Genomic DNA, 22,827 nt, shown 5'->3' with positions numbered 1-22,827 from the left:
TTTTTTCTTCAGGACTTTCAGCTTGAGAAATACAAAGCGTGTTCTTCCTTTTTGGTATTCTAACTTCAGGACTTTGCACATTTCATTATATTTTGTCTTCTCAAGCCACCTGTTGAAAACTTCTGTTCAGCTCTTCATCATTTTTACTTCATCATTTCTTTTGTTCATTTTAGCTACTCTATGTTCAAGAGCAAGTTTCAGAGTCTCTTCTGACATACTTTTTGGTCTTTTCTTTCTTTCCTGTCTTTTTAATGACCTTTTGCTTTCTTTGTGTGTGATGTCCTTGATGTCATTCACAACTCATCTGGTCTTCCATCATTAGTGTTCAATGCGTCAAATCTATTGTTGGTATGGACTCTAAATTCAAGTGGGATATACTAAGGTCATATTTGTTAATATACAGACCTGTATTTTTATATTTGTTAATATACAGACCTACAGAATCAGCATCCCTGGGGAAGCTCTATTTGAAACATAGGTGATTCTTATGTAGCTAACCTGATACTAGTCAGCAAAATGGCTGAATTGACAGTATGTATAAGACTCTACGGTGGCTTGCACATTGCTGTGATTCTGGGAGCTATGCCACTGGTATTAAAGATGTATGCATGAATCTCATCCATAGCCAGCTTTAGGGAGCATCTTGATATTGAAGATTATACCTTATAGTCCCATATCTCTTCTTCAGTGTTTGATGTTTGATACATAAGTAAGTGCTCTTGACACTCATTCATGTGTGTATGTGATAAGAAAGGAATCACGGGGCGCTTACAATATTGTAGATAGACGTATGTGCTGGTGGAAGATGGAGGACAGTGATCCTCGCACCTGAGTTGTATCAGAATTACCTGGAGAGTATGTTAAAAATAGAAACACTGAATGAATCACAATCTCCAAGAATGGGTCACAGACTCCGTATTTTTTACATGCTCCTTAGGAAGTAATATGATGCACCCAGGATTTGATAACCAATAATGAGAATGGAAAACACAACAAAAGATGTTTTATATTAAATTAACTTTTAGACGATCATTAAGGAAAACACTGACAAAAATAAAAGAGGAAAGGAGGTTAAGATATTTTATTAAGATAAAGACAACTGTACATTTTCAGGGTACAGTCAATTCTCTTGTAACACAGCATACCCCCTCCTAAAAAACCACTGTGCTGTGCCAAAGCTCACAGTAAAAACCACAGAAATTACGGGGAAAATGGGTTAGAGGCACAACACTCAAAAACATTTTTAAGTGTCATGTTAAAAAAAAAGTTAAGTTGAAGAAAAAAAAAGTTAGGACCTAATAAAAAATTTAAAAACCAGTAACACAGTTTTACACATGGTAAATAGTTTAGAAATACATAAATTCTATTTTTTAAAATGACAATCTACCTAAAAAATGTAAAATCTGCTTGTGAAAGTGAGTGTGGGAAGAGTTACAGTTTGTGATTTACTATAAGATGGTGGAAGGATCATTAGCTGAAGTTTGACAGATACAGAGTCTTAATGCTGGATACGGATAGAGGTGGCTGATGACACAGAACAAACTGAGATCTGTTGGTAGGTGTTTAAGATGTGTGTGTGTGCATTTTGAGTACTGGTAGTCCCTGACTTACCACAGAGTTCCATTCCAATGACTATCATAAGTCGGTTCTGACGTAAGTCAGATACCTCTTTTTTTTTGTTTTGTTTTCATTATTATTACTTTTTATTATTAGTATTTTTATAAATCCAATCTTTTATTTGTCTTTGGGGGTTGGAAACACTACATATAAACGTCAGCAAATGACACTCTGCTACACTGTATATAGTATATATTACTAACGATAAGATTTTTTTAAAAAGTTGTAAGTGCAGTTCGTTGTAAGTTGAATATGTCGTAGGTCATAAGTCAGGACGACCTGTAGTCCTATGCAGCTATTCCTACGTCCGAGTCCTACGTGGCATAAAGTAAACAGTTAAGCATTCAGCTACTAACTGCCTGGTGATCTACTTCCCAAAGATCACAGCCATTGAAAATCTTGTGGAGCGAAGTTCTACTCTGAAACACATGGGGTCACCATGAGTTGCTGTCAACTCGAAGGCAACAGGTTTGGGTTTTGGGGGTTTATTCCTATGTTACTCAGTTCAACTGAGTGTCGCTTTCAGCATTCACTTAGTTTTCTCACCGATAAAGTCACATATAATCAAATGCAGAATTCAAATTCACATTATGTTCAATTGTTCCCTTACATATCAACCGCGGTAGAACGAATTTGTATTTTCAACAAGAGTTGTAGCAGAATTGACTGTACTTTCAGTTCCTGAGTCATCTGCCTCTTACTCTTCATTTTATATCTTTTTACTACTCTTCTTCCCCCCAAGGGCCTTTCCCATTTTCCTTACCTTTAAACTGAGTAGGAAGCCTCGAAACCCAAAGGCTTGAAGTCTTTACCCTGCCTTGGGTAGCTTATTTACAACTCACTTGGGAAAAGAATCTGCCAGTGTCTAAGGTCTCACTTAATAAATGGAAAGAAATGAGTAGGGACCCCTGGCAAGACTCTGTGTCCTGGTTCCCCTTTTCCTTTACCCTGATAGGTGGATGCCTGTCCACTGCTCACTATCTGCTTTTGTCTTTGATTTTTCAGGTTCTGGGCATGTCTGTGATGAATAAGGTATGAATAAGGATAAATAAGATGAAAGATACAGATATAGGTGATATAAATACAGACATAGACATAGATATGTTATCATGTCTTATATACATAGATGTGTGTTTGATACTTATATATATCATGCATGCTCCCTGGAAGTGCAGTAAGCATAGCATGTCCTCTTGATTCAATTCCAGAGCAAAAGACCCTGGTATTTACTAATTAATCCAGCTCTGAAGTCAAGATTCCTGAGCCTAATCTAGAACAAAACAAGGAGTTTTATTCTAGTTCTAGGTGTTCTGGAAATTAAACTATAGTGTTTTTCAAACTCTGGGTTGTGACTCACTGGTTAGCCATAAAATCAGCTTAATAGATAGCAACCAGCAAATTCTTCTGTAATGAAATAGAAAAAGTAGGAGAGTACATCACATATAGCATTGATGTTAAAAAAAAAATTATCTTGATTATATAATGTATGAATGTAGGTGGTGGGTAGAATTGCAAACTGTGTCTCATACTGTGGTTTATGGTCAAAAAAGTTTGAAAGTCATTACTCTGAAGAAACCTCAACCTGTGGTGAGTGATAACGGAAGAGATTAACCTTCGTTTTTCGACTCCCCTGTAAATTTGATGCTAAGTTAGAGGTAGAGGTGCCAAAGGGAACAAAGATTCTTGCTCCTGTCTGGGCACATATTTCAACCCCAGGTTGACTGTTTATAGACTCCGTGTAGTACTTAAGACCTTGGCTTGCACCAGGAATCCTTTTGCTTTAGGACATGGATCTGCAAATGAGTTTCACAAGAAGCATCACGGAGATTGGCATTGCTGTCCATGATACTCAGGAGCAGGGTTTCAGGTTTTCCTACAAGGAAGTGCTGCTCGGTTACATGCTGGTGAGTGTGCATAGAAGGCATCAGGAAGGCCCTGGAAAATCCCAGTACCAACCGTACAGGGCTGTCTTTTTAAAAAAATGGATAAAACCCACCAGTCCCAAATAACACAGATAGATCTCTGCTGTACTTCTGACCCAAGGCACCCAAGGGTCTGATGAGGAGGCAGAGGTATTTGGGAAGGTCAAAGGCCCCCAATCCTTTCTGAATTGTTTCACCTCCTTGTTTGTGTTGCAGGACTTCATTAGGGATGAGCCTCTGGACTCATTAGCAACCCCTGTTCGGTGGAAAGCCTTAATCGCCATCAGATACCTCAGGTAGAGAAATTCTCGTTTTTCTCATTGAAAAGATGTTTCCCATCCCTACCTCCTCTCCTGGTCACTGACTTACCTACCAGTGCAGATCCCAGTGCACCCTCTCAAAAGTGGGCATGCCTCATCAGTGGGCTTAAAATAAGGGCTTTTTCTCCTTCTAAAGAGTGAAGAGCTGGATGAGAGGCAGGTCATTTGGTAATTGACAGGGACTAAACTCAGAGGGATCAGATATGAAAATACATGAAGATAGACATTTCTGTGAAAAAAGACATTTTTCTTCCTAGATCTTGGCCTCTGGGCAAATTTTAATATTCCAGTTCAAAATTTATGATAGCTCTAATCACATTCTATTTGGCTAGCTGCAACAAACCTAAAGAAGAAAATACTTTTTAAGCTAACTTTTAAAATAATATTTTTCTTGCAGTAAAAGAAATATGAAAAAACACTCTTAAAAAAAAGAGAGAAAGAAGTAAGAGTTCACTGTTAAGATTTGGAAAGTACAGAAAAATTCTTAAAATGATGAAAATCAGTCTCCTATTGCCAACATTTTGGTATATTTCCTTTAACTCTTTTTCTAGCCATTCATTTTCATCACAGAGTTGAGATCCTTTTCTGCATATGATTTTCATCCTGCTTTTTCTCACTTCACCTTACATATTCCCACAGTATTACCAATTCTTCACAAAGATAATTTTTAATAACTTCCTACCCATTAGAAACCCTGGTAGCATAGTGGTTAAGAGCTACAACTGCTAACCAAAAGGGTGGCAATTCAAATCCACCAGGCGCTCCTTGGAAACCATATGGGACAGTTCTACTCTGTCCTATAGGGTCACTATGAGTCGGAATTGACTCGAAGGCAATGGGTTTGGTTTTTGGAATAACCCATTGTATGAAATATGCCTTATCTTACTCCTATTGCTACATTTAATGTGTTGCCTACTTAAAAAAGAAAAAAACTATGAATAATCCTTTCTTGAACACTTGTATGTAAAAAGTATTCTCCGGGCTTTAAGCACAGAAGTTGAGAATTTGGTTCAATAAATATTCTCCAGTGGCATTTCATGTATCATTGAGCTGGGTTCTAAAAGGACAGTGATGGACGAAATATGGCCCTGCCCTAAAGGAGTTTTAGCTTACTGGGGAAAATAGATACAAAACACACACTCATAATTTCTCTAATAAGTGATGAGAGGCAAAATAAGGGAAGTCAGAGGTTGTCATGTCAGCAAAGATGAGGGAGGGTTGAGGAAAGCTCAAATAAATAAATTTTGAGGCTGAATTAAGAGCTAACCAGGCTCTAAAACAGTGTTATCACTTAGAAACATAAGGCTAGCCACGTATATCATTTGAAATTTTCTAGCAGCCACATTTAAAAAGGTAAAAAGAAATCAGGTTAATTTTAACAGTATATTTTAGTTAATGCAATATATCTGGTATAATATTCTTTCAACGTGTATTCAATAGAAAAAGTTAATGTGACTATTTATTTACATTACTTATTATACTAAATCCTCAAAATCCAGTGTATATTTTATACTGCCAAAAAGCCAAACCAAGTCCTCAGACCTTCTGTTAGCCCAAGACAGGAACCATTCGCAAAGCCAACTCTTCAGACAGGGATTGGATTGGACAATGGGATAGAAAATGGTACTGCTGAAGAACGAGCTTCTTGGATCAAGTAGGCACATGAGACTATGTTGGTATCTCCTATCTGGAGGGGAGATGAGAGGGCAGTGGGGGTCAGAAGCTGGTGGAAAGGACACAAAAAAAGAGAGTGGAGGGAAGGAATGTGCTGTCTCATTACGGCAAAAGCAATTAGGAGTATATAGCAAGGTGTATATAAATTTTTGTATGAGAGACTGACTTGATATGTAAACTTTCACTTAAAGCACAATAAAAAATTACAAAAAAAAACCAAAAACCTATTGCCATGGAGTCCATTCCAACTCATAGAAACCCTATAGGACAGAGTAGAACTGTCCCATAGGGTTTCCAAGGAGTGGCTGGTGGATTTGAACATCCGACCTCTTGATTAGCAGCTGAGCTCTTAACCACTGTGCTACCAGGACTCCATTTTATACTACAGCGCATCTTAATTCATGCTAGCCGCAATTCAAGTGTTCAATAGCCACGTGTTGCTAGTGGCTACCAGCGCTTGGGAAGGGTAGCTCTAGAAATTGCAAACTAATCTCTAGTGAAAGAACGTAGATCCTGGGGCCAGAAGTGGAGGAAGAGATGAACTGTGAAGGGGCGTGAAAAAAACCAGGTGATAGAAATGTTCTATATTGATTGTGATGGTGAATTCGTGGATGTATACATCTGTCAAAACTCATTAAATTGTATGCTTTAGATTGATTAAATTATGCTGTACATAAATTATACTTCAATAAGTCGATTTTTTAAGAAAAATCAGCCATGCAATAAAGACAAGAAGACTGTTCAGTATATGTCAATGCATTCAACACTCTCAACAGAGCTTTCCCAACTGGTGCAACCTCTTTCACCCTGCTCCTACACTATCATCCTTCTTACGTTCTTTGCTAATTTGGTAACTGACATGTAGTGTCTTATTGTCTTAATTTGCATTTAATAACAAATAAAATTTTTCATATTCATTGAATGTTTTCATGTTCTCAACTCACGTCCAGGTTTGCTCATATCTTCATGATGTCTGTAGTAAATGTCAAGAAGGAAAGAGAAAAAGAAAGGAAGGAAAGAAAGAGGAAAAGGGAGAGAGGGAGGGAGGGAGGAAGAAAGGAAAATTCTAGCATCTCTCATTCAGGTCTGTATTCATAAGAGCCTATAGTATGGAGAGACATGCAAAATCAATAAAACTTACTGCCCCAAACTTAGAATCTAATTGGGGACATCTCGCACACACACGCACATACCCACACATTCTGAAGAAAACCAGTAGGTTAACGTTATCACAGACCATATAATAAAGTATTAAGTAATACAGAATGAGTGATGATTTGCATATCACTTTAATAAATAAGACCTGAGGCATATTGACTGTCCACCAATACAGTTTGATCCTATATCCCCAACCTTTCCCTATTCATGTTACACCCCCGTCAACATCCCAGCATCCCAGAAAATGTATCTGAACCCTTCAGAATTGATTGGCAGTCTTTGGGCTCTCTACTCAATTTCATGTGTCATCATAACATCCATTCCTGCACATGGTTCTTGTTTCAGTAAACTGAAACCTCAGCTCTCACTAAAAGACAATCTCAATATTCTTGAAGAGAATATTCGGAGGCTGCTGCCCCTTCCACCTCTGGAAAAACTCAAAAATGAGGGCCAGACTGACAAGGACAAGGAGCACATTAAAGTAGGTCGGGGTGAGGCCTGAGCAACACCAAAGGCTGCGGTGGGACTTGACTCTCTCACAGAAATTTGAACCTCACACACTCACATTTGCTTTCAGTTTCTCTATGAACAATCCATAGATGCTCTGGGCAAGCTTCTGAAGACCGTGATATGGGATAATGTGTCTGCGGAGGAATGTCAAGAAATGTTTAATGTGAGAAGCGCCTCTCCTCAAATGGGTTCCCACATTCCCTCCTCTGCCATCCATTGTGCTTCCCAAACTTGACCACGTCCTCTTCCCAGGAAAATGTCCACCTTGACCCACTTAACCCACTATAGAGGGTCAGTCCAGTTAAACATTGTTTGTGGGGCGGTGAGCATCCTGTAAAGAAGAGGCAGAGAAAAAGCAAGAGTGAGAGAGAGAATGAGGATGAAGGAATATAAACAATACCAAGGAGAGGGTGTTTATTCTTTGACCAACAGCTTCTCCGAATGTGGCTTGTTTCACAAAGAGAGTGGGAAAGAGAAAGAGCCTTTCAGATCACGGCAAAGGTCCTGGAAAATGATGTTGAGGTAAGTAACCCCCTAGAATGAGAGGATTCCATTGCCAGGATCTAATTCTCTGAGGCCTCTGGAAAATCGAAGCTCCTTCTTTGAAACAGATCTTCAGTCCCCAAATGGAGTGCTTTCCTGAGAACCCCTGAGTGGTGTCTCCTAACTCGAGTGGGGTGCACACTCCAGAATTAAGCCATTTGGTTATCTTTGTTGTCTTGCTTGCTTAATTTTCCATTGCTCTGAAGGAGTCAGGACTTTTTAGAGGAAAGTTCAAGATTTCTTTTCATTCTAAGAACCTGCAAGAAGAAAATAAGGGGTTTAGTTTCTGGTGTTGGGAATATCCTGGGACAGCATCAAACCACCGCCTCACTTTGGGGTGACTCCTTTGTCCTGCAGGCTCCAGAGAACTTTAAAATTGGCTCTCTCCTCGGGCTTCTGGCTCCACACTCCTGTGACACCCTGCCCACCATCCGCCAGGCAGCTGCTAGCTCAGCGATTGGTCTGTTCTGCATAAAAGGTGAAAGTTGGAAAACCTAGAAATGAATAGAAGATACCCAGTTTTTGTTTTTTATTCTCAGTTTATCCCTAGTGCATCAATATGCCTTTCTTTCCTCTGCCCTCACTGTCTCTCCCTCCTGCTCCCTCTCCCTTTCCTTCTCTCTCTCTTCTCCCCAGCTCAGCAATTTCTGAATTCTAATACTCTAGTATGTCATGAGTCCCTGCATGGCACAAACGATTATGAACTTGACTACTAGCCAAAATGATGGCGGTTCAAACCCATCTAGAGGAGCCTTGGAAGAAAAGCCTGACGATCTGCTTTTGAAAAGTCACAGCTCTGAAAACCCTATGGAGCAGTTCTATTCTGCACACATGGGGTCGCCATGAGTCTGAATTGACTCCATGGCAACTACCAACAACAATTATAACACTTTTGTCACTGAATTTGTCTCTCTTGAATCTAAACCAATTTTTTCCTCAGTGGCTTTTTCTGTTTTTTGGTTTGTTTTTGTTGGTCTTTTAGCAAAGATAATCATGCTAAAGCATCATAAATATCCACTAAAGTAGATAAAATGTTTTGAGAGTGTCCATTTTAAATTGCTGAGCAATTGAGCATGTTAGCAACACTTCCTCTGTTAGGTGATTTTCTTCTGGAGAAAATTGCACTACTATTATGGTGCTAAGTGATTTTCAACGCTCTTGAAGGGAAATAACTTTGTGGGGGTGTTTTCAGCTTGAAGAGCAGCACCTCCGCCTGTTCTCCAACAAGTACATGTGATTAATTGTCAATATCCGTAAATACAAAGAATTTTGAAACCTCAGTCTTAGACCAAAATCAACAAACATGGCTTCCTGTCCCAGTTAAATTAGCAGATCTTTCACCAAGGACAGCCTGACACTGTGTGTGCACAATTTTATGCAGACCAGGAACACTCGGTGTAGGTTAGCTACCATCTCATGCCCAGGTACCTTTCTTCATTCATTAGGTACTCACAAAATATTTATTGAGTGCTTTTCCATCTGTCTGGCACCCTTCTGATGCTGGGGACACAGAAACATTAGAGTTTTAAGACTTGTGTAAGAAAAGTGTTAAAGACAAAGGGTGAGATTTTGTTGGGGAATACCTATGACCTACCTACCAGTTGTCATCGAGTCGATTCCAACTCATGACCACCACATGTGTGTCAGAATAGAACTGTGCTCCAAAGGGTTTTCAGTGGCTGATATTTTGGAAGTAAATCGCCAGACCTTTCCTCCGAGGTACCTCTGGGTGGACTTGAACCTCCAACCTTTCAGCTTAGCAGCCTACACATTAATCATTTATACCACCCAGGAACTCCAGTTGGTGGAGTAGTCAGTCAAGAATAAAAATAAAATTTTTCAACAGAATCAGAGTAGGTGTGCATGTTCCTTGGAAGATGAAGAGATAATGCAGTAAGGAAAAATGCTCTTACCAAGCCAAAAAAAGTGAATGAAAGAAATAAGACAGATGGAACAGTTCCAGTTAGGGGAGAAAGAAAATGTGCCAGAGAGGGACATCACAGGAATAAAAGGAATTTGAATTCTATTACTGTTCTACCCATTTTTCCTTTAGCCTACTTTATTTTCCTGAAACATGTACAACTTCAGTTCCTTGAACAATCTCTTTGTTAAGAAGAAATCCCATACTCCATTATTTACATTAACTCCTTTTTCCTTTATTAACCCTATAGCATAACTGAGTGAGAGGAAGAACATGAATTAAACATCTACTAGGTACAAAGTAATTACTATGGCATTAAATTAATACTCATGTAATACTCATGGATGTGACTCAGTGAGTTTGGAAATGAAGGATCTGAGAATAAGAAATTCACCAGTTACTTGAAATTGTTAAGTGCCCTCCAGTCTATTCCAACTCTTGGAGGCCCTGCATACAACAAAACAAAACACATCCGATACCATCTTCACAATCCTTGCTATGTTTGAGCCCATTGTTGCAGCCACTGTGTCAATCCATCTCTTCAAGGGTCTTTCTCTTTTTTACTGACCCTCTCTAACTTACCAAGCATGATGTCCTTCTCCAAGGACTGGTCCCTCCTGATAATATGTCCAAAGTACTTAAGACAAAGTCTCCCCATCCTCACTTCTAAGGAGCATTCTGGCTGTCCTTCTTCTAAGACGGATTTGTTCCTTCTTCTGGCAGTCCATGGTATATTCAGTATTCTTTGCCAATGCCATAATTCAAAGGCATCAATTTTTCTTTGGTCTTCTTTATTGTCCAGCTTTCACATGCATATGAGGCAATTGAAAATGCCATGGCTTGGGTCAGGCACACCTTAGTCCTCAAAATGATATCTTTGCCTTTTAATATTTTAAAGAGGCCTTTTGCAGCAGAATGGCCCAATGCAATACATCGTTTGATTTCTTGACAGATGCATCCATGGACATTGATTGTGGATCCAAACAAAATGAAATCCTTGACAACTTCAATCTTTTTTCCATTTATCATGATGTTGCTTATTGGTCCAGCTTTTATTTTCTTTATGTTGACGTGCAATCCATACTGAAGGCTGTGGTCTTTGATGATCAATAAATGCTTCAAGTCTTCTTCATTTTCAGCAAGCAAGGTTGTGTCATCTGCATATCACAGATTATTAATGAGTCTTCCTCCAATCCTGATGCCATTCTCTATACAGTCCAGATTCTCAGGTTATATGCCCAGCATACAAATCAAATAAGTATGGTGAAAGGATACATAACACTGATGCACACCCTTCTTGATTTTAAACCAAGCAGTATCCCCTGATTCAGTTCAAAAGACTGCCTCTTGGTCTATGTACAGGTTCTACCTGAGCACAATTAAGTATTCTGGAATTCCCATTCTTTGCAGTATTATCCAGAATTTGTTATGATCCACGCAGTCAAATGGCTTTGCATAGTCACTAAACACAGGTAAACATTTTTTTGGTATTCTCTGCTTTCAGCCAAGACCCATCTGACATCAGCAATGATATCCCTCATTCCACGTCCTCTTCTGAATCTAGCTTGAATTTCTGGCACTTCTCTGTCAATGTACTGCTACAAGCATTTTTCAATTATCTTCAGCAAAGTTTTACTTGTGTGTGATATTAATAACATTGTTCGATAGTTTCCACATTCTGTTGGATCACCTTTCGTTGGAATGGGCACAAATAGGGATTTTTTCTAGTCAGTTGGCCAGGTAGCTGTCTTTCAAATTCCTTGGCATAGACCAGTGAGTGCTTTCAGCATTGCATCCGTTTGTTGAAACATTTCAATTGATATTCCATCAATTCTTGAAATTGTTTTTTGCCAATTCCATCAGTTCAGCTTGGACTTCTCCCTTCAGTACCATCAGTTTTTGATGATGTGCTACCTCCTGAAATGGTTGAACATAAACCAATCATTTTTGGTACAGTGACTCTGTATATTCCTTCCATCTTCTTTTGATGCTTCCTGCTTCATTCAATATTTCATCCACAGAATCCTTCAATATCGCAACTCGAGGCTTGAATTTTTTCTTCAGTTCTTTTGGCCTGGGAAATGCTAAGCAGGTTCTTCCCTTTTGGTTTTCTAACTCCAGGTCTTCACACATTTCATTTAACACTTTATTATGTCTTCTTGAGCTGTCCTTTGAAATCTTCTGTTCAGTGGTAGACCAGTTACTTAGATAACTGAAAATAGTGGACTTGGGCTTTGAATCCAGGTCTGTCTGATCCCAAAATCCATGTGTTCCATTGAGCTAGGCTGCCTTCCACAAAATGGTTCAAGTGTTGGTTTCCACAATTATTATACATATAGTCAAGGAACAGAAAATTGTTAGTTTAGATTTATAAACTAATATTAACAATCTCTTATGCAGTTGTTGATGTAAACTTCCTTAAAAAGTTTCTTTTTTATTCCCCCCATAGTAGCTCACTGCAAAATGAAATTCCAACAGAGATGACAGGATTACGGAGTAGTTAGAATCTGGGCTTTGGTGTCAAACAGACAGGGTTCAAATTCTGATTCTTAAATGGCTTTACCTCTCTCAACCTCAGCTTTCTCATCTGCGAAATAGGAATAATAACAGGAGCACCTACCTCAGATGATTTTTATGAGTAATGAGATAATTCTGTACAGAGGATTAAGCATAGTACCAGGCATGTACAATCTACTCAGTACATGATAACTATGATACTTGCCATCTTATTAGGTGTCTTTTGGTGCTTTTGTTAAAGGCATCCAGTAACACATCAAAATATAGCCAGCCTCTTTAACCCCCTTTGGGTCCTTGAACTCATAGATTTCCTCTTTGTTGATTGTAGGCATCCACCTGGAAATGGAAAGACTGCAAGGTTTGCAGGAAGGCCTGGAATGTGATGATGTGCAGGTCCAGATCAAGATTTCTTCTAAAATAGCTAAGGTAATTGATGTGAAAGACTGACCAAGGGATGTAAAAAGGATTCTGGGTTGGTTTCTAAATAAGGAAGCTATGTACAGCCCACTACAGATGAGGGCAACTGTCTACCTGTTTGAGCAAATGAAAGACCTTTTATCCACTTCTTTTTTAACTCTGGCTACAAGTGCCCAGTCAACACGGAGACTGATTATCCACACTCAGGAAAATTTTGTGAGCCAAGTGGTTTTCCCCAGGCTCTGGGAGGCAGTTGAGGGGAGTGGAAGGAACAAGGACATTGGAGTCAATCAGGTGCACCCTGTGTGCACTGCTAGAAGCACAGTCTCCTCATCTTGAAAAAAAAAAAAGACCGTAACCTCAGAGTTGTTGTGAGAATTTGTCCATTGATTCATTCATTTATTCAATCATTTATTCATTTACCTAATATCTCCTGAGCACTTATCATATGTTAGGCTAAGTTTTAGCCTCTAAGGATAGAAAAAGAAAATACCTGCTTTCATTAATCTTGCATCCATGTAGAGAGAGCCAGACAAATAAATATAATGTCAGGTAGTGATAATTGAGAAAAATAAAGCCAAGAAAGGGAATAGAAGCAGGAAAGGCACGATGCCCCAGAGAAGGCCACTCTGAAGGAGTGAACCATGGGTGTGTCTGAAGAAAAACAGTCCAGGCAGAGGGGAAATAAGAAGTGCAAAGGCCCTAAGGTGGAGAAATGGATGAGAAATGAGATCTAAGAAACTAGCCCAGGAATGATGCAGGGGCCTTTGATGTCAGAACCACGATTACAGCCTTGTTAAGGACCTTGGCATTCACTCCAATTGAAATCAAAAGCCAACGGGGAATTTTGCAGAAGAATCAGGGCCACTACGTATAATTGTGCCAGTTGTGAAATGTGCAAAGGCACCCCAAGTGAGGTGGCACCATTCATAACTTAGACATTGTAATTTATATGTGTATTATGACAGTTTTCCATGGATGGCAGTAAAGTATGGAACAAAATCAGTACATTATGATAATATTTTTACAGAGAGAAGGGAAGTATGTTGAGGATGGGGTAGCTTTGCCTAATTTGCAAAGGCCCCCTGTAGGCTAGGGATGGTTCTGAGAGGAGGAACATGATGTGACTTATATTTCTGAAGTCATTCTGTCTGCTGGGTGGTGACTAGACTATAGGCTGGTAAAAGAAGATTAGTGAGGTAAGTTTGGAGGATACTACAAGAATCCAAGTGCTATTACGGTGGCTTGGACTAAGGTGGCAGCAACAGAGATATTAAGAAAGTGGTCAGAATATAAGAGAAAAGCCAGTTGGAGGGACAGGGAGGAACACATTAAATGCTGAGGAAGTACTCAAACATTGAGTTCCTTCCTCTCCTCCTAGAAAAAACACCCATCTCAGTGTAAGAACAAAACAGATGACCATTGAGCTCAGACGTTAGGCAAGTATTTAGGCTTACATGGAACAGAAATAGTAGTCTAGTCTTTTGATGTTGGAACCATGGTAACCTAGTGAAGGGCTGGTATGTGGCAACTAATCTTGGAAAAGAGCTCTTTCTTCCCAAAGATAGTCCTGTAAAATATCATCAGACTATTTAATGCAGGGAAACCCTGGTGGCGTAGTGGTTAAGTGCTATGGCTGCTAACCAAAGGGTCTGGCAGTTCGAACCCACCAGGTGCTCCTTGGAAACTCTATGGGGCAGTTCTACTCTGTCCTATAGGGTCGCTATGAGTTGGAATCAACTTGACAGCACTGGGCTATGGGTTATTTAATGCAGAATGAAGTCATTTGTAAATACGAATGTTTTCCTATCTACACACTGATAATCATTACCTTCTTGATTGAGTAAAGCCCCAGGCAGTTCTCCTCGAACTCACTCAAATTGCCAAATTTGCCCACCACTTTCATTATACACACAGACATGTACTCGTACTTACACACTGATATCAACCAAACATTCTGTAGCTTTTGTACCCACGCACCAAGACTATAAACTCTTAGTTTAGTTTTCTTGACCATTTATTGACTGTTCTTAACACTGGGACCTGGAAAAGCAAAAGCAATGAGGGTTTAAAACAATCCATGCTATCTATATGGATACTGTAAGACACCTAAGTATATAGCACGGCACTTAGTACATGTTGATAAGCTCACCTGAATTCTCAAGCCTTAGACATTCTTTGGCAGATTTAAGACATTTCTATGATACATGAAATGTCTGTGAAAGTGCTTTAAAATATATAAATTGCTATATAAACATTACATGTTATTTTTCCCTGATGGAATATACCAGAACTTTAGGCTTGGAGAGAGAACTTGCTCAGCAATCCTGGAATTCAATAAACCTGGAATGATAGTAAGACAATCTCATGGAAATTTTGCTTACAGTTAAAAGGTTATGTTCTTGTTCCATTTTAGGATTTTTCTCCAGTTAGTATAACCCCAGTCATATGCTGTCTGGAAAGCCTAGTGGTTTCTAAAATGAGCCTGGCCAGCGTGTTGCAGGTGTCCAGACAGACAGTAAGGTGGTTGCTAACATGAATCTTTTTGGGTGCATCCTCAGATGGTCAGTAAATTCATACCAACTGATGAAGTTCAAATGTTCCTGGAGGAAACACTGGATGGTCTAGAAAGCCTTAACCCCACTTGCACAAATGCCTGTGGCGTATGGATGATCGCTGCCCTGAAGGAGCAAGGTGCTGCCTTGGAAGAGCAGGTAAGCTGACAGCTTGTCAATCAAGCAGAATTCTAATACTTTTGAAAGGCCAAGTTGGAGCCTGCTGATTGATTTGTCCTTTGGTGGGCAACAGGCAAGAACATGCACAACCTAGAGATGATGCAATAGAGACTCAAGACTCAACACGAGCCTTGTTGTCAAGTTATTAACAACAAGGCTCGTGTTGAGCAGCTGGGTCAAACTGTCCTTATTGCCTTCCAAATTGTCCTTCTCTGGCCAGAGGAAGCAGCTCTAAACCAGGGTATTGGGATTCTGGAACACTGAGCTGTTAGATCTGAAAGGATAAAAGTAACCACACGGATGCTGTTGAGACAGCTACTGAGGGCCAGCCCAATCCATGATCCCTCTGCCACTGTTCTGGCTGCTCTTCTGTACACTGTAGGGTTTATTCTCCAGTGAGCAAGGAGAACAGCATTGAGAAAGTCCTTTTCATGGATTGAATTATGTCCCCCCAAAATATCTGTCAACTTGGCAAGGCTATGATTCCCAATATTGTGTGATTAGCCACCATTTTGTCATCTGATGTGATTTTCCTGTGTTGTAAATTTTACATCTATGATGTTAATGAGGCAGGATTAGAGGCAGTTGTGTTAACCAGGCAGGACTCAGTCAAGAATATTAGGTTGTGTCTTGAGTCAATCTCTTGAGATATAAAAGAGAGAAGTGAACAGAGAGACAGGGGGACCTCATACCACCAAGAAAGCAGCACTGGGAGCAGAGCATGTCCTTTGGACCCAGGTTCCTGCATGGAGAGGCTCCTAGGCCAAGGGAAGATTGATGACAAGGACTTTCCTCCAGAGCCAACAGAAATAGAAAGGCTTCCCCTGTTGCTGATGCCCTGAGTTTAGACTTCTAGCCTTCTAGACTGTGAAGTCTAGTTGAAGTCATCCACTTGTAGTATTTCTGTTATAGCAGCACTAGATAACTAAGTCATCACCCCTCTCTCCCTACTGGAGGTTTAAGCAGAGTGAACAGGATTGAAATTCAGTAAGCTGGGTTAAGAGCTCCAAATGAAGATGCTTTATCTTCTTTCCTCAAGTCAGAAACAGAATAGGGGCAATATAAAGGTTAATGAAGAGGAAAAAAATCTTTAAATGAAAACATCTCAAGGGGAATGGGAGAGAGAACTTCTGGTCCCATTAACCCAGAATTGCTCACATTCGATTAAAAAACTGTTCCCCAAATCATGGCTTTTTGTGTAAGAACATGAGAAATGGCCTCTGAGCTAATTATGTTCCAATCATTTTTTTTTTTAATTTATTGGAACCATCTCGTGGGGAGGGCACTAGATTAGGCATGAAAGAATCAAAGGTAATAAACTTGGTGTGTCCATGTGTTTGTGTGTATAAAATAAACCCATTGCCATCAAGTCGATTGTGTCTGATAGTGACCCTATGGTACAGAGTAGAACTACCCCCTAGGGCTTCTAAGGAGCAGCTGGTGGATTCAAACTGCCAACCTTTTGGTTAGCAGATAAGCTGTTAACCCCTACACCACCAGGGCTCTGTGTAAAACATAAGTGGGAGATATCCACACAATAGGTAAAGGCTTATAATAGATCCTCACCAAGCATCACTGAAAGGGGGTTATATGGTAATCATATTTGAAGGATATTTATGATTAAGGAATTATTTAGGGAAAATGTTATGTTTAACCTAAAAAAAAAAAAAACTATCAAAAATTTTAGATGCCTTAAGATCTTGTCTTTCCCAAAAAATAAGCGAAATATCTATTAGAAGAAAGTTAATTTAGATTAGAAAATAAGCCTGTGCATGTCAGAAATCCAAAAGTGTAATATCATTCCCTACTGCCCACAGGTTAGCTTCCAAATTCAGAAAGGTAGCCTTCAAGGTATCCTAGGATCTGGCTTCAGTTTTCAATCAAGCCATCTTCCCTTCATCACCCTCATTCTCTCTGTGTTCCTAAGGCATCTTTCTCCTATTCCAGAACATCTTTCCAGCATTTTCTTGTGCCTATTCTCACGGTACTGTTTTTTTTTTTTTTTTATTATTTTATTCTCTCATACTTTTTGATTTTATATCTTTGCCTGTGTTCTTTCTGACGAGGATGCCTTTCCCCATCCTCTCCCCCTGCCTTTTGAAATTGCTACATTTTCTTCAAGACCGAGACCAAATGCCCCTCTGCGGTGACCTCGGTTGCTTCTGGATTCCTCCTTCAGTTGTATGCACCTCTGTACACCATTTGCCATATACTGCCTTGTGTACAGGCCTTTGGGTATAGGGCTGATATTATTTATTAGAACATTCACTCCTTTTGCAAAAGGGCTACATATTATTCCTTTTGAAAAAGGGCTACTATTATTCGTCTTTGGTAAACGCCCTACAGCACTTACCATAACACCTGACATAAGGTAGCCTTTTACTAAATGTTTGCTAAATTAAATTAAGAGTAAATATCCAATTCACCAATAATACTTCTGAGCAAGAGGTAGACCACGTTTAGAATTTTTTTTTTTACAGCTATTTATAATTCATCAACCCCCCACCCACAATATGCTGATAGTATGTTCCCTTAGCCATTCATATGGAGGGGAAATGGCTACTTAGTGTTTGATTTGGCTTACTTTTTTTTAGCTATTGGAGATCTTGAACACAATTTACCATCACATGCCAGTCCTCAGACAGAAAGAGGAAAGTTTTCAGTTTATACTAGAAGCCATATCCCAGATAACCAGCTTCCACACGGATGCAGTTGTTGCCAACATTTTGCAGAAGCCTCTGCCCTTTGACAGGTAAATTCTAATTGAGTTGATCTCTTCTCCTAGGAAAGGCAGCTTCTGCAAGGCATCGGGGAAGGATTTGTTGTTTGAGGAAAACGCAGCCAATAAGGGTTGAAAACGTCTCACCTTAACAATAATTTTAAAATTGGTATTTGAAGCACATGTAATGTTTTCTCGAGTGGTTTTCAGATATACCCTCTATGAATAATATGGTAAAACCTTCAAAAGCCAGAGCCCGTGTAAGGTGGAAACCTGTCAGAGAAGAAAAACTCAAATGTATTCCACTAAAACCAGCAATAGAAAAGTGGTAAGACTGCACCCTGTCAAAGATGGAAAACTCGAGAGACCCAGAAAAACAAGGCAGCCCTGTTAAGTTCCAGCTCTCACAGGTTTCACTGTAATAAGATTCCTTGGGGAAAAAATACACCATAGGAATAAGTGAGTATTGAACCAAAAAAAAAAAAAAAACCCATTGTCATCAAGTCGATTCCGACTCATAGCAACCCTAAGGACACAGTAGAACGGCCCCATAGAGTTTCCAAAGAGCCCCTGGTGGATTTGAACTGCCACCTTTTGGTTAGCAGCCATAGCACTTAACCACTACAGAACCAGGGTTTCCAAGACAGTATTAAGAAGTGACTATTTTGCCTTTTTCTGGTTGCCCAGAATGCACCTACGTGAGCAGTTTCTGTCTTAGAAAACCTCAGTTTTGTAAGGATAGGATACTGGATCATTTAAATAAAACATCCTTCTTACCCCCAAGCTTGACAGCGTGTTCATCTGCCCTTGAAATTTGTGTTAATCATACTGTGGTTTCAGAATGAGTCAAATGGTAAAGTTCAAATTCCAAAGGCTTATGCTTCATCAGCTTTCTGTCTTGCCACCCTAGGGACACAAAGACACTGTGGAAGGCGCTGGCTGAGAACCCAGCCTCCAGTGGTAAGCTCTTGCGAGCCTTAATAGACAAACTGGAGAAAGGGTTGGAAGATGACATAGCCACAATGGATGCAATATCAGTGAGTTGGACAACCCATCGCATTCCTGGAAAGGTGCCCTATTCCATGATCTGCTGTCACCCGGGACTTGGTGAAGTAATATGAATCACACCCCGTCCCCTCTCGTACCCTGATTTTAACTCCACTCCAGTTTGCACTGGACTAATACGGCAGTGGGTGATACGGCAGTATGGCAATAATTTTGTCTGTGGCTGATCATCTTTAGAAGTAAAATTCTCAGCAGTCCAAAGAAAATCTATGTATTTGTACTTTTAAATGAGTCTACAAGATATCCAAAGCACCCATTTTTGTTGAAAACCCCAGTAATGAAAAACATTGCATTTTGTATGAATGATGTCCCCTGACGTTTGGAATCACCCAACACAGCAGTTCAGAAAAAGAAACAGTCTGAGTTAAGAAATTTCCCCAAAAAATGACCACGCTCCTTTTTTTTTACATTTTTATATTGAGCATGGTCAACTTGGAGAATAATTTTGGGGGGAGAAAATAAACTTGGGGATCAGCCCAAAGAGAAGATGTCCTCAAAAGAGAAGAACCAGCCTGACCAGGAGGTCCTTTCTCCCCACAGGTGGCCTGTGCTATGCATGAAGTGGTATCAACGGGCACCCCTGTCTCAGGCCTGTACCCAGAGCTGTTCACCCTCCTCTTGAAGCTGGTCAGCTGCACACTGGGCCAGAATATGCCCACTGCTGCCTTGAACTGGAGGCGACGGGTCATAAAGCAGGGAGAACTGCAGCAGGTTGCAGATCCCTGCAGGTAAATTGCCATGCTGAGAAAGCCTTTCACAAATGCCCTGATCCCACACTTCAGGAGGGGGCTGTGGGTGTCAGGACCTGTGCCCTCTGTCCTGGCATTAACTGTTGTTATTGTTATTGCTGTGGAGTTGATTCTGACTCGTGGTGACCCGGCGTGTACAGAGTAGAACCTCTCCATAGGGTTTGCAAGGCTGTGACCTTTCAGAAGCAGATCACCAGGCCTATCTTCCAAGGCACCCCTGGATGGGTTTGAACCACCAACCTTTTGGCTAGTCGTCAAGCATTTACCCATTTATGCCACCAAGAACTCCAGTATGGCATCAACTACCTGTGAAGAAGTAAAACTAGTATGACTTTCCCTAAGACTTTGATACCAGGCTTTAGAGGTTTTTTGTTTGTTTTGTTTTGTCTCTCTAAGCCAGTGCCAGTAGAAATGCCCAGGACAGTCATATAAGAAGTAAAACCAAACCAAACCCATTGTCACCAAGTCAATTCTGACTCATAGCAACCCTGTAGAACAGAGTAGAACTGCCCCATTGGGTTTCCAAGTAGTGGCTGGTGGATTTGAACTCCTGATCTTTTGGTTACTAGCCAATCTCTTAACCACTGCACCACCAGGGCCCAATAAGGAAGAAAGTGGCTGTTTTCTTCCCTAGAGAACTCACTGTATTTCCTCTGGTTTCTTTCAAGGACACTTTCTAGAAAAGCTGGATTTCTGTGATAGTCAAGGCCACCAGCAAAAGAAGAAAAATAAATATAAATACCATGTTTCATCAGATCTAAGACTTCATCAATTGAAAAAACACCATTATTTTGTGTGCCATTAAGGATAGGAAAAATGACTCCCAACTCAGCCACAAACCAATGTTTTCTTATAACTTTAGATGTTTATTTTATATTTATCAAGAGAGCTCTTTCAGGAATATTAGGTACAGATTTTTATACTGTATCACATTGCTCTGTTTCTCTGCCCTTTTTAGTCCATAACTTTTTATCCCAACATCAAATCATAGTGTAATCTCATCTAAGATCTTTCAAGCAGCAGGTAGACTCAACACATTTGCTCCAACCATACATGTAACTTGACAAAAATGACAATACAAAGAGCCATACCTAAATCTGTGCATGGGCAGGCCATGGCAACTCCATCACAACTGCTGTCTGGCCAACAATTGTAACCCACTCCATTGCAAGATGCATCCTGATTCCAGAGATGCTACAGTGTGAAAACTGTGTTTTAAAATCAATGAAATACGGTATTTTGCACTTTCTATCCTTCACCAAACAAAACCGAACTCACTGCCATTGAGTTGACCGTCGAGTCTGACTCATAGTGACCCTATAGGACAGAGTAGAACTGCTCCCAAAGAGTTTCCAAGGAGTGCTTGGTGGATTCGAACTGTAGCATTTAACCACTACGTTACTAGGGTTTCCTTTCTATCCTTAGGCCTTTATTTTTTTCATGGAGAGTCGACAAGTTTTGTGGCATTATTTACTGATTCAAGTCATCTGGAGTCCCCCTTGGCCCCAAGACTAAAGTGTGAGAGCCGGACTGCCTATGTTCTTTCTTGCACGGCATCAATTAATCCAGAGATGGGGAGCATTGTGGGGGGCAGGAAGAGTGAACTGGGGAACTCATAATTCCCTGTATGGGTGGACTTACTTTTGTGGTGCTGGCTGTCTCTTCAGGCTCTCAACCATGACTCTGAAATGTGTGCAAGCCCAAGCCATGAGAGAAGGTCTCGCAAAAGAATCTGATGAAGGGGACAACCTATGGTCTCTCCTCAGCAGTCCTGGTACTCACCACATAGGAGTATGTGCACTGGCAAGGTAATAGGCAGATATTCTAGAACAAAATACAAAGGAAAAAAAACAAAAACAGAGTGAAAATACGATACAGGCAGTCTCCAGGTTATGAACGTCCAACTCACATACAACCTGTAGTTACATACCAGCCCCCGTAAGCCTAGGATATTAAAAATTTGAGGTACATACATACAATGGTTCATAATAACAAAGGGTTGTGACACCCATCAAAACGTTATCATTACTGTGTTATCATGTTAAACATGTTTTATTGTATCTGGAAGTGTTTCTTTAATGTTTTCTATGCATAGAAATGTACACTACATATTATACACCAAGACAAACATTTGACTAACTGACATTAGATACGAACCGTTCCTAATTGTTCCAACTTATCTACAAGTTGGACTTAAACGCAGATTTAGAAATGGAACTCTTTCATAGCCTGGGGACTGCCTGTATAGGCAACTTCACTGAGAGTAGTTGACTCTCCCAAGACTTAGAGTCAAAGGAGAACAAATGGGGGAAAGAACAATAAAGTCAAAGAGGGAAGGAAATAGACAGGAAGGCCAGCCAAAACTCACCACCACCACCACCCTCAGAAAAAAAGGTGATACAAGCGAATATCTGTAGTCAAGGTACATTCAAATTGGGCATTTGGACAGGCAACTTCAAAGTTCAAACCTTGGCGCTCTTTCATTAAGCATTTCTTTTTAGATCATTTCTTTGCCTGGTAGATAAATAAACTAGGATTTCTTCTGTTGTTCAGGGGAAAAAAATTCTCTGCTAAAATTAGAGCCTTGCATTTTCTAGGAGCATGGCTGTGTGGCAACATGGAGTCATACTGGACATCATGGATCACCTACTCGTGTCTCTCACCTCCTCCTCAGAGAATCACCGGATAACCGGCACTGCGTTCTTCTCTGAGGCAAGGGACAGCAGCCATCACAGCAGGCTCTCTCAATCCCCTTAGGGTAGTTATCTCAGGGTCAAGAGTTCTGTGAGAGCTGGAGTTACAGAAGAGGGACCTTCAAGGGGAGATTTAGGAGTGGAGGAAGCTACCTGCTGCTGAAGATGCAGCACCTAAGCAGGAAGGGAGAGAGGAAGAAGAGCCCACCCTTGATCTCCTGCCTTCTGGCCTGCAGAAATCAACCTTCCACAGCAGAAAAGGGCTGA

The 22,827-nt window shown here is 40.3% G+C and overlaps 1 protein-coding gene across 1 annotated transcript in view; it reads left to right on the top strand.

Annotated features, from left to right (window-relative positions):
- MROH2B (maestro heat like repeat family member 2B) overlaps positions 1-22,827 on the top strand; it is an 82,123-nt gene that overhangs the window by 51,194 nt on the left and 8,102 nt on the right. Inside the window, exons 22-35 of the mRNA XM_049859415.1 lie at positions 2,623-2,649; positions 3,402-3,521; positions 3,756-3,835; positions 7,037-7,172; positions 7,269-7,364; positions 7,634-7,723; positions 8,102-8,222; positions 12,511-12,608; positions 15,161-15,313; positions 17,929-18,086; positions 18,964-19,090; positions 19,659-19,846; positions 21,535-21,675; positions 22,465-22,579. Coding sequence (XP_049715372.1) covers positions 2,623-2,649; positions 3,402-3,521; positions 3,756-3,835; positions 7,037-7,172; positions 7,269-7,364; positions 7,634-7,723; positions 8,102-8,222; positions 12,511-12,608; positions 15,161-15,313; positions 17,929-18,086; positions 18,964-19,090; positions 19,659-19,846; positions 21,535-21,675; positions 22,465-22,579 — 1,650 coding nt within the window. The remainder of the gene's footprint in view (positions 1-2,622; positions 2,650-3,401; positions 3,522-3,755; positions 3,836-7,036; positions 7,173-7,268; positions 7,365-7,633; positions 7,724-8,101; positions 8,223-12,510; positions 12,609-15,160; positions 15,314-17,928; positions 18,087-18,963; positions 19,091-19,658; positions 19,847-21,534; positions 21,676-22,464; positions 22,580-22,827) is intronic.

Source organism: Elephas maximus, chromosome 2 (assembly GCF_024166365.1).
Source record: "Elephas maximus indicus isolate mEleMax1 chromosome 2, mEleMax1 primary haplotype, whole genome shotgun sequence".
Lineage (NCBI taxonomy): Eukaryota > Metazoa > Chordata > Mammalia > Proboscidea > Elephantidae > Elephas > Elephas maximus.
Note: the sequence above shows the minus strand (reverse complement) of the source record. Positions and strands in the feature narration are given on the sequence as shown.